The sequence below is a fragment of the Heptranchias perlo genome, chromosome 40, assembly GCF_035084215.1.
Source record: "Heptranchias perlo isolate sHepPer1 chromosome 40, sHepPer1.hap1, whole genome shotgun sequence".
In the NCBI taxonomy this organism is placed as follows: Eukaryota; Metazoa; Chordata; class Chondrichthyes; order Hexanchiformes; family Hexanchidae; genus Heptranchias; species Heptranchias perlo.
The window spans coordinates 5,863,727-5,881,571 of NC_090364.1; the positions used below are offsets into that span (position 1 = coordinate 5,863,727).

General features: G+C 43.9%; 1 protein-coding gene across 2 annotated transcripts in view; it reads left to right on the forward strand.

Annotated features, from left to right (window-relative positions):
* Positions 1-16,931, forward strand: part of aldh16a1 (aldehyde dehydrogenase 16 family, member A1) — a 42,193-nt gene extending 25,262 nt beyond the window's left edge. The window contains exons 9-17 of one of the 2 annotated variants that reach the window (XM_067974468.1): positions 118-216; positions 1,747-1,883; positions 2,315-2,420; positions 3,234-3,394; positions 3,487-3,654; positions 4,775-4,979; positions 8,377-8,562; positions 10,644-10,769; positions 15,182-16,931. In XM_067974468.1, the coding sequence (XP_067830569.1) occupies positions 118-216; positions 1,747-1,883; positions 2,315-2,420; positions 3,234-3,394; positions 3,487-3,654; positions 4,775-4,979; positions 8,377-8,562; positions 10,644-10,769; positions 15,182-15,355 (1,362 nt within the window). In that variant the 3' untranslated portion in view covers positions 15,356-16,931. The remainder of the gene's footprint in view (positions 1-117; positions 217-1,746; positions 1,884-2,314; positions 2,421-3,233; positions 3,395-3,486; positions 3,655-4,774; positions 4,980-8,376; positions 8,563-10,643; positions 10,770-15,181) is intronic. The other variant, XM_067974469.1, reaches the window with a different exon arrangement.
* The last annotated feature ends 914 nt before the right edge of the window (positions 16,932-17,845 follow it).

A 17,845-nucleotide genomic window follows, 5' to 3' on the forward strand; every position in this document is an offset into this window, starting at 1 on the left:
TAAAAATAATTGTGAGTCAGTGACTGGAACTTGACAAGCTGCTTATGTTTTTCACTTTGCTGGGTTCTTGGAGCCTTGAAGTTGAGCGTTTTCACCTCTTTCTCTCTTTTGCTGCAGGTGTATCAGGTGTGTGACGGAATTCCACAGAAAGGTCTCTTCTACCCACCCACCCTCATCACCAACGTGAACACAGTCTCCCGTGTTGTCCGTGAAGAGGTAATTGGAATCCTCCTCAAAGAACGGATTTTGTTTTCACGTACAGCAAATAATTTTATAGTTCTAACCTTGCCCTTTAGTTAGCAGAATTAAAAACGAACACCTGAAAATGCGCTGTATTTGCCATAACGTGGCACCTCCCTTCTCCCAGTGAGCTGGCACATTTACTTCACTGATGGTGATTCATTCGTTCTTTTGAAGATAACTATTGCTTAATTTGTATGGGCAGGTGACATCTGTCATCTGCAAGTTCACAATTGCTTCATCCGCTTATTGCAGGCAGCAGCTGACCAGTGTAATGGGGGATGAATTCCCAGGGATAATTATCCACAAAATTAACCCTCACATCCTGGCCATAAACAGGTTATTAAGTGTGCCTAAAGCAAATTACACTGTATAAACCTGCTTTTCACTTCTGCTGGGACCTGCGGTTTCATGGGTGCCAACCACATACCAGTACCTCCGCAAAGTAGCAAATCCCCGTGTATGGGTCCAGGTAATCAATATTGGCAGGCTGTTTGACCACAGAAGACATCTCAGCCAGTCTTGCCCTTTCCTGACTTGCCCCAGCTGAGATAAGCTAACTTGTCACAAATGAGGAATCTTACTCTGGGATCTTTGTGGTCTGTGGTTGAGTGCCACACAGAGTATAAATATCTTGATAAACCAAGTAAACACTGGGAGTTAATGTTGAATTATGGAGGGTGGGGAGGAGTATGGGTTAACAAGGAGAGGGTGTGAAGAGTCGGCTTATTAGCAGAGAGATGGAAAAGGCATTACAAGTTCGGAATGTAACGGGCTCAAGTAACTTCAAAACACACAGTCTCGCTTGTGCCATTTCTTTGCTTTGAATTGAGAAGTTATTTCTGCTTTTAGCCCTAGACAGGAATAAGCTTTGATTTGGGGCAGCAGTGATTAGGTAGTGTCAGTGTTGGTGGATCTCTGCTGTTGCCGTATTTAATGTACAAAACATTGGTTAGGCCACAGCTTGAGTACTGCGTACGTTCTGGTCACCACATTACAAGAAAGATGTGATTGCACTAGAGAGGGTGCAGAGGAGATTTACGAGGATGTTGCCAGGGCTGGAGAATTTTAGCTATGAGAAAAGATTGGATAGGTTGGGTTAAAGGAGGAGAGATTTAATTGAGGTATATAAAATTATGACGGGACTAGATAGGGGGGACCTATTTTCCTTAACAGAGGGGTCAGTGACCAGGGGGCACAGATTTAAAGTAATTGGTAGAGGGATTAGATGGGAGTTGAGGAGAATTTTTTTCACCCAGAGGATGGTGGGGGTCTGGAACTCACTGCCTGAAAGGGTGGTAGAGGCAGAAACCCTCATCTCATTTAAAAAGTACTTAGATGTGCACTTGAAGTGCTGTAACCTGCAGGGCTACGGACCAAGTGCTGGAAAGTGGGATTGAGCTGGATAGTTCTTTTTCGGATGGCACAGACACGATGGGCCGAATGGCCTCCTTCTGTGCCATAGCTTTCTATGATTCTATGAATGATTGCCTCTTAATTCTTTAGATTTTTGGACCAGTTTTGGTAGCCCTGACATTCCGCACCGCGAAGGAGGCCATTGCTCTCGCAAACAACTCCCCGTATGGACTCGCAGGCAGCGTTTGGACTGAAAACCTGCCGTTGGCACTGGAGGTGGCGATGAGGTGATATAATCTGTGTCTTTGCAGATCGATTGGGGGTGGGGGGGCAGCAGCTTCCCCTGCCTCCTCCCCCTTCCTTTCTCTCTGTCTCTCCCACCTTCCTTTTTGTCTCTCTCCTTTCTTTGTTTCTCTCTTTCCTTTGCCTCCTTCCTTTCTCTCCCCTTCCCTTCCTTTCCTCCTCTTCTCTGCTCTGCTCTTCCTTTCTTTTTCTTCCCCTCCCCCTCTCCTCTAACCCTCTCCCCCTCTCCCATCTCCCATCCCCGCTCTCCCCTCTCCCATTCCCCCCTCCCCCAACCTCCCTCCTCCACCCTTCCCCTTGCTTCTCTCCTCTTCCTTTCCTTCTTTCCCCTCCCCTCTCCACATTCCTTCTTGTGATTTACAGTGGTGCTGCTCAGTGCCGATAGTCCTGATTTATTAATGGGAACTCTCTTTAGTTTGAAGGCTGGTGCAGTCTGGGTGAACGGGCACAACATTTTTGATGCTGCAGCTGGCTTTGGTGGCTACAAAGAAAGCGGCTTCGGACGGGATGGTGGAAAAGAGGTCAGTGCAGGAGCAGCATTGAAAGTGTTGTAGAGGTTAAAAGTCACAGTCCCATACACAATTGAATTGTTCTAAAGGTTATTTTTGTATTTTTATTGACTACATGTAAAGCTAATGTTTAATAGAGGCTCTGTGCATGCAGTCAAATTTTAAATGTTGCGTAGTGTAAATTGAGAATTGGCCTGTGGCTGGTGGTTGTGGGTGTGGGGGGCGTGGTTGGTGGAATGGGGAAAAGAATACCAGAAGGTGAAAAAGTAGCTAGCCAGAGTCAAGAGAAAACAAGAAGGAAGTGAGGAGAAAGAAGTGAAGTGTACCGCCCCTATTCTCTATCGTGCATACTTGGATATCTGTCAGCAGTGTGTTTTACTAGGGTGGGCTAGCTCCATATTGCTCTTGGGGCTGCCTGAAGCCACATCCCCACTGCATTCAATCAAGGAACACCAGAACAGTGACATCGTAAAGCATCACCAAGGAAGAGTCTTGAACTGGTGGGTCTCTGATCAGACAAAAGATTTTTTTTTTAAAAAACGTCAAAAGGTTTGTACGAAGGTACGATTTTGAAAATAGTATGGAGGAATGTTGTGAATGAAAAGGAATCTTTTTAGACTTTCCTTCTTTAATGCACAGAGGCTGGCGTTTGTGCTGGTGTGGGATTGGTACAACTTATAAGGCGAGGCTGTCCTTCAGTCTGGGATCAGCTTTCCAGTTGTCAGGATTCGGTATGTTACCATAGCCTTCGATGAAGCAGAAAAATAGTCTTGACATTCTTCACCTTTGCCCTTCGATCCCCCCGCACCCCACTCTCCTGTTTAGGGCTTGTATGAGTATGTGAGGCCTGCCTGGGAAGAACGACCCCATCCAAGCCCAGGAGAGATCAAGTATAAAACATTTGCAGCCGTACACGGAGCAGATCTTTCAGCAATCCCAGGACAAATGGCACGAGCTGCACTACTCCATACTGATGCCATTCCAAGGTGGGAAAATGTGGAGTTTTTGTCACTAAGTCCTGTACACAAGACTGTCTTCATATTCTCAGTTGACTCTCTGGTGTTTTATTTACCTGCAGTGTTGACCGTACATATAAACTGTACTACGGAGGCGCTCAGAAGAGGCCTTACAGCATGTACTCACGCCCCATTTTTGACCACTGCGGCAGGGCCCTGGCCTATGTCGGTGATTGTAACCGAAAAGATGTTCGAAATGCGGTCGAGGCCGCTCATGCAGCAGCACCAGGGTGAGTATTTGTAAAAGTTCTGCATCAAAATCAACCCACACATTGGCATGAATCTCCGTTTACAGTTTTGCCCATTGGTGGGGTTAAAAAGTGGGAATTGCCCCCCCCCCCCCGATTCTATGGTACTCTTTGGGTAAGGCCACTCTCCAGTATGTGTGGGTACTAGGCAGAGTTACGGGTAGGGTAAGTCCCTAAACCGAGTGCAGGAGGCACTGGGATAAAGGTGTGAGTTCAGAGGCCAGCCTTGCAACTGATGAAAATTCACTGAAGACTTTAACCCCAACGAGGAATGTAAGTTTTTAAAACAAAACCTGGTGTTGGCTTAGAACTTTGTGAACAGTCCACCTAAAACCAGGCCTGACCCATTCAACCCAATGGGGGCAGGAAGAAAGCTTAGCCACCATTAGTCTCCAGGAAGCCCTGTTATAAAAGCAGATGCTGAGGAGACAAGCCTGAGGATTACAGGAGAAAGAAAAGACAGAGCAAGGTAAGGAGTTCCACAGTTTTGAGGTTTGGTGAAGGAATACGTTAGAGTAAGCAACAGTGCGTTGAGACTTGACTTCAACACAGTGAGGGTATACGACGGAGGAATTTGCCAGTTAGGAGGTATATGAGAGGGGGAAAAAAATAGTTTTAACCCTAGTGGCAAAGTTAGAGGAGCCTGAAAGGGAAACAGAAGGAATCAGGAAACCGTATACATACTGTATATGTGAAGACTGAATTTGGATTTGGTGTGGCGGGGGGGTCTTGGTACTCGTCCTTAGACTGTTCAAAGCCCGGAAGGACGGTGGTGGACTTTCTGGTCATTTTCAGGTCAGGATTTGTTTTGGGTGGAACGCTGTGATTCTATTCAGCTTCTCAAACCTGCATTCAGGCAACTTTGGGTGTAATCTATGGTGTTTTACTCAGTTGCAGTAGGAATAGGTGGCCCCCGAAGTCCAGAATAGGCTACCCTGGAGGGAGAGAGGCCCGACTCGTGTTAATTAGGATTAGGCTTTTACGTTGATTCCCCAAAGTTGAAGACTGGCAAAGAGGCAGAGTTGGTGGGTGGGGGGTGGGGGAATAAAATCCCAAAGAAAGGAGAATAGGATAGTGAAAGATCTCTGATTTGTTCCTGCAGCTGGGGAAAAAGAGCTGCCCACAACCGGGCTCAGATTGTCTATTACATGGCCGAGAACTTGGAGGTGCGCCGGGCAGAGATGGCACAGCGGCTGAGCAATCTAACTGGTGTTGATTGCGCGGAGGCCGAAAGAGAAGTGGACTTGTGCATTGAGAGACTTTTCTACTGGGGTGCCTATTGTGACAAGTATGGGGGCACCGTCCAGGTAGGTAAACTGACAGGATGTTGAGGGCTGTGTTGGAAAGGATCAAAACGGTTGCCCCCTCCCTCCCACACTGATGACGTAGTGGGTAAATGTTCAAGCTATACCTGACCTAGAACATCTTGGGCTCCGTCCCTCATTTGTGCTGAGTTAAATGTTCGAAGCAGTCAGAGTGTTGTGATTGCCCTCAATACCCCTGTGCTAACGAGGAGAAAAATCTGGCAGTGTTGCTCCTGTTGAACGCTGTCCAGTGACTCCTGCTGGATGGTACCTGTGTGTGAGGAGAAGAGGGTAGAAAAAGGTGACAGGAGACAGGACTCGCTGAGGTTATATGCCATTTATGAACATATGTTCTGCTAATGAACAGTAAATCAATGGTGTAGCATGGATGAGCTCCAGTGTGCTGTGACACAGAACAGTAGGATGCAGGTTTGCATTAGTCTTTTCTCCACTTGATGGGTTCCTGATCTTCCCTGTTGAGGGCAGGCATTGAATGGAGATCAAGTGTTCCTCCCCCCCCCCCCTTCCCGCAGAGGGCAGGAATCAAGAGTGTCAGCAAGACTTCTCACTCAACTAGTGGCCAGCTCAAGAGCAGCATTGGCGGTGACCTGGGAATGAGTTACCTGCCAGCACTCACCAATGAGCAATGCTGTATAGATTTCATAATTTACTGTATAAATTTCATAAATCAGAAAGAAATAGTTTCAGTTCACAGTGCCTTGTCAAGATCACATTGCCAATTGTATGACAAATACTATGGGGTAGAAATTGGACCTTGCTGTGCCTGTTTTGTTCTCCAAAATTGGGTCGGTCCATTTTTCAGCCATCCCTGGTGGCCGCCTAAAACAAGCATTGGGTCCCTCAAATATGTAAATGAAGGATCCAGCACCTGTTTTAAGTCCCCTCACAGAAATTGGGCAGCGATGAGCAGGGCAGACGACCAGGATTCTTCAGCGGCCGCCAACTAAAAGTAAGTACTTTTATTTTAATGCAGTTTTCCCCAAAGCTTTCCTGTGGAGCCAGGAGAACCAGGAGTCCTTCCCCAACTCCACAGTCGTCGCAAGTGACGCCCCCCCACCCTATTGCCCGCTCCAACCCCCTTCCTGGGACTTACTTTGGGCCACTGCTGGCGAGGCAAGTGGCCTGACATTCGTGCTCTTCAAATGGGCAAGCTTGGAATGTGGAAGTGTGACCGGCACTGGCAGCTCGGGCATAAAAAAGTTAATGAGGCCCAATTTTGGACAGGCCTCATAGCACTCACTTGGGATGCTGCACAGCGCCCAGATTGTCTGCTACTAACGGGCCAGGATGAATTTCTACCCCTAATGTGTTGAACGTAAACCAGGTTGCAGTTGTGATTTGGTACCAGATGCACCCATAAGCCTGGCTGAATTCAGCAAAAGAAAGTTATTATTGAATTTAAGAAGGTCTCCATTGCCTTCATCTTCTCTCTTCCCTTCCCCAGCAAGTGAGTCTCCATCTTTTTAAAGTATCTTCTCCCCTTTGCCATGCTTTATATCATCCACCATGTTAGCTGAAAGGCAGCCAAACCTGTTCACATCTCAACTACTTGCTGGAAATGATGTGTTTTCATAATTGAATGTGCCTTGTGTATATTCAGTACACCCATATTATGTTTGGCAACACATGAAATGCCACAAGAAAATCTTTTGTTTAAAGTGCCAAGTTACCTAACCTTATCTTTATTAGTGCTTCTGTTCTTACTCCATACAGGTCTGGATATGAATTATTTTCTGTTCTGGTAATCATTACTTGGAAAAATATGGATTAATAAATGATAGCCAACACGGATTTGATGAAGACAAATCGTGTTTGACTAATTTGATTGAGTTCTTTGATGAAGTAACGGAGAGGGTTGAAGAGGGTGGTGCAGTTGATAATGTGAATATGGACTTTCAAAAGGCGTTTGATATTGTACCACATAATAGACTTATTAGCAAAATTGGGGCCCATGGGATTAAAGGGGCAGTGGCAGTGTGGATATGAATTTGGCTAAGGGACAGAAAGCAGAGAGTAGTGGTGAATTGTTGTTTTTCGGACTGCAGGGAAGTGTGCAGTGGTGCCCCCCAGGGGTTGTTATTAGGATCACTGCTCTTATAGCGATATATTAATAACCTGGACTTGGGTATACAGGGCATAATTTCAAAGTTTGCAGATGACACGAAACTCGAAAATGTAGTAAACAGTGAGGCGGATAGTAACAGGAGGACATAAATAGACTAATGAAATGGGCAGACACATAGCAAATGCAGTTTAATACAGAGAAGTGTGAAGTGATTAATTTTGGCAGGAAGAATGAGGAGAGGCAACATAAACTAAATGGTATAGTTTTAAAGGGCGTGCAGGAACAGAGAGACCTTGGGGTGTACGTACACAAGTCTTTGAAAGTGGCAGGACAAGTTGAGAAGGCTGTTTTTACAAAAAAAGCATGCAGGATCCTTGGCTTTATAAACAGAGGCATAGAGTACAAAAGCAAAAAAGTTATGCTAAACCTTTATAAACCACTGGTTAGGCCCCAGCTGGAGTATTGTGTCCAATTCAGGGCACCATACTTTAGGAAGGCAATAGAAAGGGTGCAGAGGAGATTTATTAGAATGGTACCAGGGATGAGGGACTTAAGTTAAATGGAGAGACTAGAGCAGCTGGACTTGCTCTCCTTACAGCAGAGAAGGTTAAGGGGAGATTTAATAGAAGTGTTCTAAATCATGAAGGGTTTTGATAGAGTAAATAAGGAGAAACTGTTTCCAGTGGCAGAAGTGTTGGTAACCAGAGGACACAGATTTAAGGTAATTGACGAAAGTACCAGAGGAGAGATGAGGAGAATTTTTTTTACTCAGTAAGTTGTGATCTGGAATGCACTGCTTGAAAGGGTGGTGGAAGCAGATTCAATAATAACTTTCAAAAGGGAATTGAGGGGAAAAATTTGCAAGACTATGGGGAAAGGGCATGGTGGTACAACTAATTAGATAGCTCTTTCAAAGAGCCAGCACAGGCATGATGGACTGAATGGCCTCCTTCCATGCTGTATCATTTTATGATTCTATGATAATAGGGGGTTTATCATTACTTCGCTGTGTAAGGGTTTCTCCTTGTGTCATTATAGAGCTATTGTTTATTCAGAAGATAAAGGCTTCTCTGTGTAAGTATATGAATTTCCTGTTCATTCAGCAGGTTGAGGGTTACCATGTAACTATACAGAGTTCCTTTATTCACTAGGGTTAGTGTTACTGCCTGTTTAATTGTCTGGAGTTACTGTTCATTCTGTAGGGTAAGGGCTGCTCATTGTGAAATTATAGAGTATCTCTTCATTCAGCAGTGTAAGGATTGTGCGGTATTAGCAGTTGAAACACTGACCCATCTGCCCCCCTCTCTCTTGAAGGAAACCCTGCTTTACGGTGCCACGGTAATGGTTCGGGAGCCGATCGGTGTGGTAGCCATTGCGTGCCCAGATGAGAACCCCCTGCTCAGTTTTGTGAGTCTCTTTGCACCAGCCATCGTTCGAGGGAATGTAGTCGTCATTGTCCCCAGTGAGAGGTTTCCTCTGCCAGCCTTGGAACTCTATCAGGTACAGGCGAGAGTTTGAAGATATCTGTGCAGCAATGAGGATATTTTTGATTGTCCTTCCAGAAGGCTCCCTAACTTTCCCCCTTGTTAGTAGGTTGTGCTATAATGATTGTTGCTGGCTGAACAGCAGTACATGAATTTAGAATTTCTGGAAGTCTCAATCCACCTGATGGAATGAGTTATACAAACCAGCAATGGAATAGGTTCCATTCCTTACATGTGCTGAATTAGTTAATCTCAGATGGGCCATTGTGGGCACTACAACCCTTGAATAGGGAGAGTTCCTGCTCCTGACTGCTACCCAGGATCCCGTGTTGAACAGTGCAGGTAGGAATTTCTAGTGAGGACGGATTGACCTCAACTGTGATGCCCTCATGCTCAAATAGCTTACTGTCTAGGTTCACACATGAAGACTGGTTACTTAAGCGAGGTGCCAGCGGTGTCCCGGCACCCATGGAGCGATACGACAAGAGTTAGTGCCTTCAGTAGACGAGAAAAATGATCAGTCCACATGGTTCTTGGGGTTTGGCGACAGATTTAGTCTTTACAGTTAAAAACTTCATGTAAATCTAGCTCTGGCAGGTTTTGGAATCGCTTGCACTATGGCATCAGGGACAGCATACTACAACTGCCTGTTGGTCTGACGGCTCTCTTCTGTAACATTCTCTGTAGCGGTACACTATTCAGTGGTGTAGCACCACTTCCACTCAGGTCACAGGCTCAAGTGGTAGGGCTGCCTGCTGCTCAGCTCTATTCACGACCATTGGACATGAACCCCAGCAGGTTGTCTGCAGCACGGCGACTGTTCCTCCTCAGAGCTGTTGTCAGCAATCGCCTATCTACTGACGTGAATTGACAAGCATCCTAGAGAAGCTCTATCTGACTGAAGGAAGCAAAGTGATGGACAATGCTTTTTTTGCTTTTGCTACAAGTTATTAAGTGCGTGGTTTGGATTCTGCACGTGGCTGGGCTTCACTTCACACACTGTTTGATCTGTGGGGTGCTATGGATCCCAAAACCGTACCCTACAAAATAAGTAGACTTCTTTTCTCTTTTACTCCCTGTGTCGGGAACCATTGGCACCATGGCGGGTGCCTTGCTTCTGAATGTCTGCAGTGACCCACTGAACTAGTTACTAGAATGACCCAAAACTAATTTAATGTGCTCTTTAAGGTGAGGAATGCTAGTGCTGGCGTTTGGAACACTTTTCTATATTTTGAAGCCGGTGTCAGCACCAAGCACTTTCAGTCAGGTATGGTGTGTTAGATACAGAATAAAGCTTCTGCTACCCTGCTCTACAAATTCACCATAATTGTAAACTTTTAAGAGCTGCCTCCACATGCCCGGTTTTATGATCCAGACTTATCCAAATATTTTGTGGTTTTAATGCTGCCCAGCAACAACAGCAACTTGCATTTCTACAGTATCCCTCGTGCAAAAACAAATTCATTACATACTGGGCCGACAGGTTGGCTGCAGTTAATCTGATGAGTCAGAGGTAAAAGGCTGATGTGCTATTGTTCTGTGCTGCCTAGTCCTCAATTGAGAGGTAACTTTAAAAATCCTATCCGTTTCATGCTAGATTCAAACCTACAAATTAACCTATATGTTTTTTGTAATCCTTTTCTAAAATAGCTGTATACCTTTATGGCCATGATGTGGAGATGCCGGTGATGGACTGGGGTTGACAATTGTAAACAATTTTACAACACCAAGTTATAGTCCAGCAATTTTATTTGAAATTCACAAGCTTTCGGAGGCTTCCTCCTTCCTCAGGTCCACCTGAGGAAGGAGGAAGTCTCCGAAAGCTTGTGAATTTCAAATAAAATTGCTGGACTATAACTTGGTGTTGTAAAATTGTTTACAATTACCTTTATGGCATTAGAGAGGTGTAACCATCCTTCCCAATCCAGAACTACTGTGGCGACTTTTTAGTAATTGGAAATAGTCTTAATCATTATAAGAAAATTACCCTGGTTTTAAAATCATCTTGGTAACACGCCTTACTGTGGATTAAAATCAGACTAATTAACATGAGCTTGCCTCATTTCGACTGAAGAACTCCTATCTTTTCTTATGCAGGTCTTTGAAACGTCAGATCTTCCTGCTGGTGTTGTGAATATTCTGACTGGATCTCGTGATCACCTGAGTAAATTCCTGGTTGAACATCAAGATGTCCAAGCCATGTGGTACTTTGGATCCGAAAAGGTGACTGCTACTGTTTCACTGTTTCCCATGGGGGAATGTGTAGCACTCTGCGCTGGGAATGTCTGTTCTACTGGGTCATGGGGTGGGGAGGAAAGGGAACACTGGCAGAGGAGGGGGAAAGCAGATTCAATTGTCAAGAATGGGGACTAGTCCATCTTCACTTGCTCCTGATGCAGTTTTAGTTTTATTGAAAAAAAAGCACCCAAGACAAAGCAAAAAGCTGGAATCTAATCGAAGGTTTCCGCATGGAATAACATTTACCTGGTAGTGAGCTAAAGGCTGGAATCTAATGGGGGGCTTTGGATGATTTCTACGTAAAATAACAGATACCTGGGGCAGGTTTCAGGCTGGAGTCTAATCGAGAGGTGCAGTTTGTATTATAAGCCACTAGCAAAATGTCAATGCTTTTTAGGCATGGCCTACACCATTGAGTTAGATGTGGTGTAGAGTCAGTCCCTGTTGTGTTACATTATGAGTTATACATATCGTTTACTATTTTATATCGGGAGGCTTTAAAATTTTGTGTTGAATAAATTTTAAACAAAATTGAAACTGCAACAGGAACATGCGATGAAGGCAGAGCAGTTCCCCCTCTGTTAACTGTTGAAACTCTGCTGTTCACAATCATGTTAGCCATGGTTTTCAAACTGATGCTTGAGACACAGGTTCTGACACAGGTTCTGAATATACATAGCATGAGCTGCTTTGTGAGGTTGGATGAAGGGACAGTGTGCAGTGTGAATAGTTTCAGTGCAGCAAACCGAAAGGTTCCAGTTCACCTTTATTGTTTGCTGTGGTGTGTTTCTAAATGTTCCTTTTTAAAACTGCTACTACAGGTAGGTAATGGCCTTGTAACTCTTTCAAGGATTATGTGATGGCCACTTCTAGTAGTCATGAGAGGGTTTAACTGTACACAAATGATGTGTGAATTGGGTGGTTTTGGCAGAGGGGTTTGATTTCATGCGTTCTGCAACGGTAACTGATCTTTTAATCCTTACAGGTTGTCTGTGATCTACTTAAGGTTTTTGTCTTTTCACAATTGAAGATGCTTATTTTTAAGGCAAAAGCAAAATACTGTGCTTGCTGGAAATCTGAAATAAAAACAGAAAATGCTGGAGAAGCTCAGCAAGTCAGGCAGCATCTGTGGAGAAAGAAACAGAGTTAACGTTTCAGGTCAACGACCTTTTGTCAGAACTGGAAGATGTTAAAAGAGTTAATGTTTTTGAGCAAGTACAGAGCCAGGGGAAGGGGGGTGGGGGGGGAGGAAAGAACAAAAGGGAAGGACTGTGATAGGGTAGAGGGCACGAGTGATTAAATGACAAAAGGAAGGTGGTAATGGAACAGGTTAAGAAACAAAAGATTGATCAGGAGTAGCTGTAAATGGCAGCTTACAATGAAGCTCAATGTAAGCTCGAGGAACAGCACCTCATCTTTCGTTTAGGCACTTTACAACCTTCTGGACTCAACATTCATTTCAATAACTTCAGGTCATAACCACTGTTCCCATTTTTCCTTCAGCTAGTGCTGGTAATGGTTCTGCTGCTGCCATTTACAGCTATTCCTGATCAATCTTTTGTTTCTTAACCTGTCCCATTACCACCTTCATTGCCTTGCACCATCATCCCTTTTTGTTTTTTAATCACTCGTGCCCTCTACTCTATCACAGACCTTCCCTTTTGTTCTTTCCTCCCCTCCCTCCCCCGTTTTCCCTGGCTCTGTACTCGCTCAAAAACTTTAACTCTTTTAACATCTTCCAGTTCTGATGAAAGGTCTTCGACCTGAAACGGTAACTCTGTTTCATTCTCCACAGATGCTGCCTGACTTCCTGAGCCTCTCCAGCATTTTCTGTTTTTATTGCTTATTTTTAAGGTTTCACTATCAATGGTTTTATCAGGTGTCTTATTTTACAGGTGTCTCTTGTATTGCAATCTGGGCATTTTACAGCTTAGGAAATGGGTTTTTGCAGTTAGTGCTACATGGGGTAGGTACTGGGAACCAGTCGACCTAATATATTGAGGAGCTGGAGTTTGGTGAAGTTGGTTGTCTCAGTTCGGTTCAGTTGAGGTTTGTGTTTGGGTGAGTTGGAAAGAAGCAGGTAAGCCTGTAGATTATACTAGGGCCTTTGGTTATCCATTTTTTTCTTTGACATTTTCTTGGTGTTACCAAAATAAATGCTGACCTCAATTTATTTCAGCCCAGTGGTTGTGTATTGAGATTGATTGATTCGGAATGTTTTCCCACTACAGATAGAGTGCTGACCTGCAGCAACCGTCACTGTTTCCGTACAGGGGAGGTTGTGAGATAGAGTTTATCACTTCCTAAAGCATGTCAAAATCTCTTTTGAACCTTGCTGCTGAGTCCGTAACAGTCTGCAGCCAACGCCCTCTCACTTTCCATATAGGGGAAGATAGTTAGAGGGTAGCACTATATGTCACGACAATGTTTCCGCTTTGGGGAAATCAAAATAGAAGAAATGTATTCACACCCCCTCTTTAGATTCGTAATGTTACTGTTAAATACCACTCCGTCTACTTTGGATCTGAGGAATAGTTAGAGCAGTCGGATCATTGACTGATCTCTACTCACTAACAGTAACTGTTTCCATGGTGGAAAGATTTGTATTGTATATGATTTCAAAGAGGGTGGCTGTTCAAATTGTAACAAGAACCTTATACCTTATATATATATATATATATGAAGAGAGAAGGGAGTCTGTCCATCAGAAACTCTTGAAAATTGTTTAAAAGAATTATCCAATTTATTGTTTGATCACTTTTGTTCCAGCCCTTGTCAGCGATTGAGCTGCGAGGGATCAGAGAGCCTGATTGTGTGGTGAAGCAGGATTAACCTAAAGAACATTTAATTTTATAAAATGTAACTTGCTAGAGATTTGTGTACTGGACTACCCGGTGTGTTCCCTTCTATAACGTGACTAGCCCTGTAGAACATTATTAAGTCATCAATAACTTTAGAATGTGTTAGTAGGAATGAAAGGATACGAGAGGAAGAGATGGAGCAGCTAGATTGGATGACTGTAGATCAAGAAATAGTACTTAAAAAGTTGATGGCACTCAAAGCAGGAAAGACACCAGTCCCTGATGACAAGCATCCTAGAATGCTGAGATAAGTCAGGGAGTAGAGAATTCCAAAGATTCACAACCCTCTGAGTGAAGAAATTCCTCCTCATCTCAGTCCTAAATGCCCGACGCCTTAACCTGAGACTATGCCTCCTAATTCTAGAGCTTAGATCATGTGCTCGAGTCCTGGAAAGGGAGTTGTCTCCAAATTGGGAGTGTTGCCAACTGAACCAAACGGACAGTTAACAATTAATGTAACTTACTCCCCTGCCTAGAAATGTTTATCCATTGCTCACTTTGAGCAGTTAAAGTGTCATCACTTTCCATTTTTAATCCACCACCTGTGACTTGGCAGAGAGAAAACAAGTCCCAATTTCCCTCTCCACTGAAAAGGTTAACCAAAAATGACACACTGCTTTTAAAAACCCAAGCTGAAACATGAGGTGGATGCTTACATTGTAAAGTCCAACTTTTAGCTGTTGCATTCAGTTGAACAATTCACTTCTGAACTTGCTGCTTCTTCAGGTCTTCTGTGGTATTATTTTTATAATTTATTACATAAGGCAACACCTGTTCCTGTGTCCTGTTTGCACATAATTTGTGTAATTCCCCTAATTAAAGTTGGCGCAGGGCCCAAAGTCATTTTCCTGTCACGATGTAGGTCAGTAACTGAGACTTGTAACTGCTAGTATTTAACCTCTGTGTGTGAAGCGACAGAAAGTTGAAAACCAATTCCAATAGCTCCCCGGGAGGCTTTCGTGGGTAAAGGCATCACTGGGCAGACTAGACTCGATTCCTGGAGTGTGCTGAGTTTGTTAATCACAGATGGACAGCCTTTGGGGTGTTATAATTAGCCTCAGTGCCCCGGGCTAAGATAGGACAGACGTTAAACCGAGGTCTCGTCTGTCCTCTTGAGTGGAGATAAAAGATCCCACGACACTATTTGAAGAAGAGCAGGGAGTTCTCCAGGTGTCTTGGGCCATCATTTATCCCTCAACCAACATCACTAAAATAGATTATCTCATTGCTGTTTGTGGCACCTTGCTGTGCACAAAATTGGCTGCCGGGTTTCCTACATTACGACAGTGACTACACTTCAAAAGTACTTCATTAGCTGTAAAGTGTTTCTTGGGTCTTTTTACGGTTCTGAAAAATGCTATATAAATACAAGTTTGTTCGTTCTTTTCTGTTTCGTGTAGGGTGAGTGATCAGTGTCTAATCCACTGCACCAAACAGTCTGCCTTGGTGGCATTCTGCATCATGGGCAATGCCCCATCACTTTGGTTCTTTCACTTCAAAAAAAATAAATTCACATTTTTTTGTCGTGTCCTGTAGGGGTCAAAGTTTGTCGAGTGGTCATCAGCTGAAAATGTGAAGCGGACCTGGGTGAGCTATGGGACCCAGCGTGACTGGTGGAACCCTCGGCAGGGGGCAGGCGAAGAGTTCCTATACCATGCTACGCAGTGCAAGAACATCTGGATCCCTATGGGGGAAATCTTTGCCAATTAGAGCCAGACTGTCTTAAGAACATAAGAAATAAGAGCAGGAGTAGGCCATTCGGCCCCTCGAACCTGCTGCGCCATTCAATCAGATCATGGCTGATCTTCAACCTCAACTTCACTTTCCTGCCCAATCCTCATATCCTTTGATTCCCTTGGAGTCCAAAAATCTATCTATCTATCTTAGCCTTGAATATAATCAATGATTCAGCATCCACTGCCCTCTGGGGTAGAGAATTCCAAAGATTCACAACCCTCTGAGTCTTAATTGGGCGACCTCTTACCCTGTGTCTATGCCCTCTAGTTCTAGACTCTCCAGCCAGGGGAAACAACCTCTCAGCATCTACCCTGTCAAGCCCCCTCAGAATCTTATATGTTTCATTGAGATCACCTCCCATTCTTCTCAACTCCAGAGAGTATAGGCCCATTCCACTCAATCTCTCCTCATTGGACAACCCTCTCATCCCAGGAATTAATCTAGTGAACCTCTGTTGCACCACCTCTAAGGCAAGTATATCCTTTCTTAGATAAGGAGACCAAAACTGTACAAAGGGCTAACAGATTGGAAATCCCCACCTTTCCAGAAGGTAACGTCTTTCAGGAGGGGATCAGTCAATGATTTTCGATATTGGGGGAGGGGGTGCTGTCTAGCTAATTAACATGCCTTTCCCATTGTGATATGAATGGGTTAGGCAACAAACAGCAAGTTTTCCAATCCAATCAGCTACAGATCTGGCCTGTATTTTGATATCTTTTGTGTTCACTGGGAATCTGAAGAGCAGGAAACAGTAATGAGTCCTACCAATAGCTATCAACGATATTAAAGTCAAAATGGCCATAAAATTTGTCCATTTTAGAACTACACAAAATGGGGTTCGAAAATGGGCCACAACACAAATGACAAAAAGCAGGTTTATTTTTTGTAACTTTTTGCAGTTCCCACCATTGAAAATTGCAGTGTGTTGCAGATGTTGTTCCCTTTCATTGAACTGCTCGTTCTATAAAGAGCTGAGCACTAACGCATCTGCTCGTCTTTTTCCTCTTTCTCCCATTCCTCCTCTTTTCCCCCAGGCTGAAGTTAGTTTCCTCACCCATAAAATCACATCCCTACCTATTCACTTGCATAAGAAAAGGTCACACGCAGAATCAGTGTCCCTTTCCATTTCACAATGGTCAGTTAGTTAGTGCTTTTGCTAACTCTAAAGTAGGGAGAGTGAGTGATAATTTCACGCAACAAACTTATTCCACAAGTGTTATCTGTTAATCTCAAGCATTGCTTCTGAGAAAAGCTTCCTGTTAATACATGCACCAATGGTCATTATTGGGTGGAAACGTGCAGTTACTCAACAAAAAAAAATCTTTTGAAGAAATGGAAAATCTCACCAAGATCACTGAACATGAGTGAGTGCTAGGTAAAAATTCCACCAGCCCCCATTGGAGGAGTCACCACATTGTGACCCTGGAATGACCTGGCATCTCCGTCAGGGACCATCATCCATGCTCAGGGCAGATGTTCTCTTTGAGAATCTATAATTGTTTTTATAATGAATTGTATGTTTAACATTTTGATTAAAATTCAGGCAGGAGGGAGTCTTGTGTGAGTGCTTCGAAATTAAGTCCATCATGGTTTTACTGTATTTTTACCTTTTTGAGGCCTAGGTTCAAATCCAGCCCGGATTGATGGGGATCAAACTCTCCTCCCTCTGCTGCCTTTAAGTGTTTAATGTGGTGATTTTGGGGCAATCTGAAATTAATTCTTAGTAGGCAAAATCCTCAGCGCAAATCTGCTCACAAGTTTTTGCACTAAATTTGGCCTTTCTTGGGAAGGTGGGAAGGGTGGCTGAGGTGAGAAATGGAAATGTCATCAGTTGCTTTCAAATTGCAGCTAATGCCTGTCCTTTCCAAGAGTGATATCACTTTTCCCAAATGATTTCTGATGAACAATTGAGTTTAAGTGTTTTTTGTAGTTACCAGGAGATGTGACCAAAGTTCCTATAAAATTAATAACCTTGTTGATAAGATGAGATGCAAAACAAAGGTGATCAAGGTTGTTAAACTTAATGAAATCTTTCTGTATAAATCCTTACGTCTGGTGCATGTTTTGTCTTGACGCACTTCAGGAGTCCGTCTCCTCAGTAGATTTCCGTGCCGCATTTAGGAACATAGGAACAGGAGTAGGCCATTCAACCCCTCGAGCCTGTTCCGCCATTCAGTAAGATCACGTCTGATCTGTATCCTAACTCCATCCACCCGCCTTGGCTCCAGATCCCTTAATACCCTTGGCTAGCAAAAATCCATCGATCTTAGATTTAAAATTATGAATTGAGCTAGCATCTACTGCTTTTTGTGGGAGAGTGTTCCACACTTAGAATAGAATCATAGAAGTTACAACATGGAAACAGGCCCTTCGGCCCAACATGTCCATGTCGCCCAGTTTATACCACTAAGCTAGTCCCAATTGCCTGCACTTGGCCCATATCCCTCGATACCCATCTTCCCC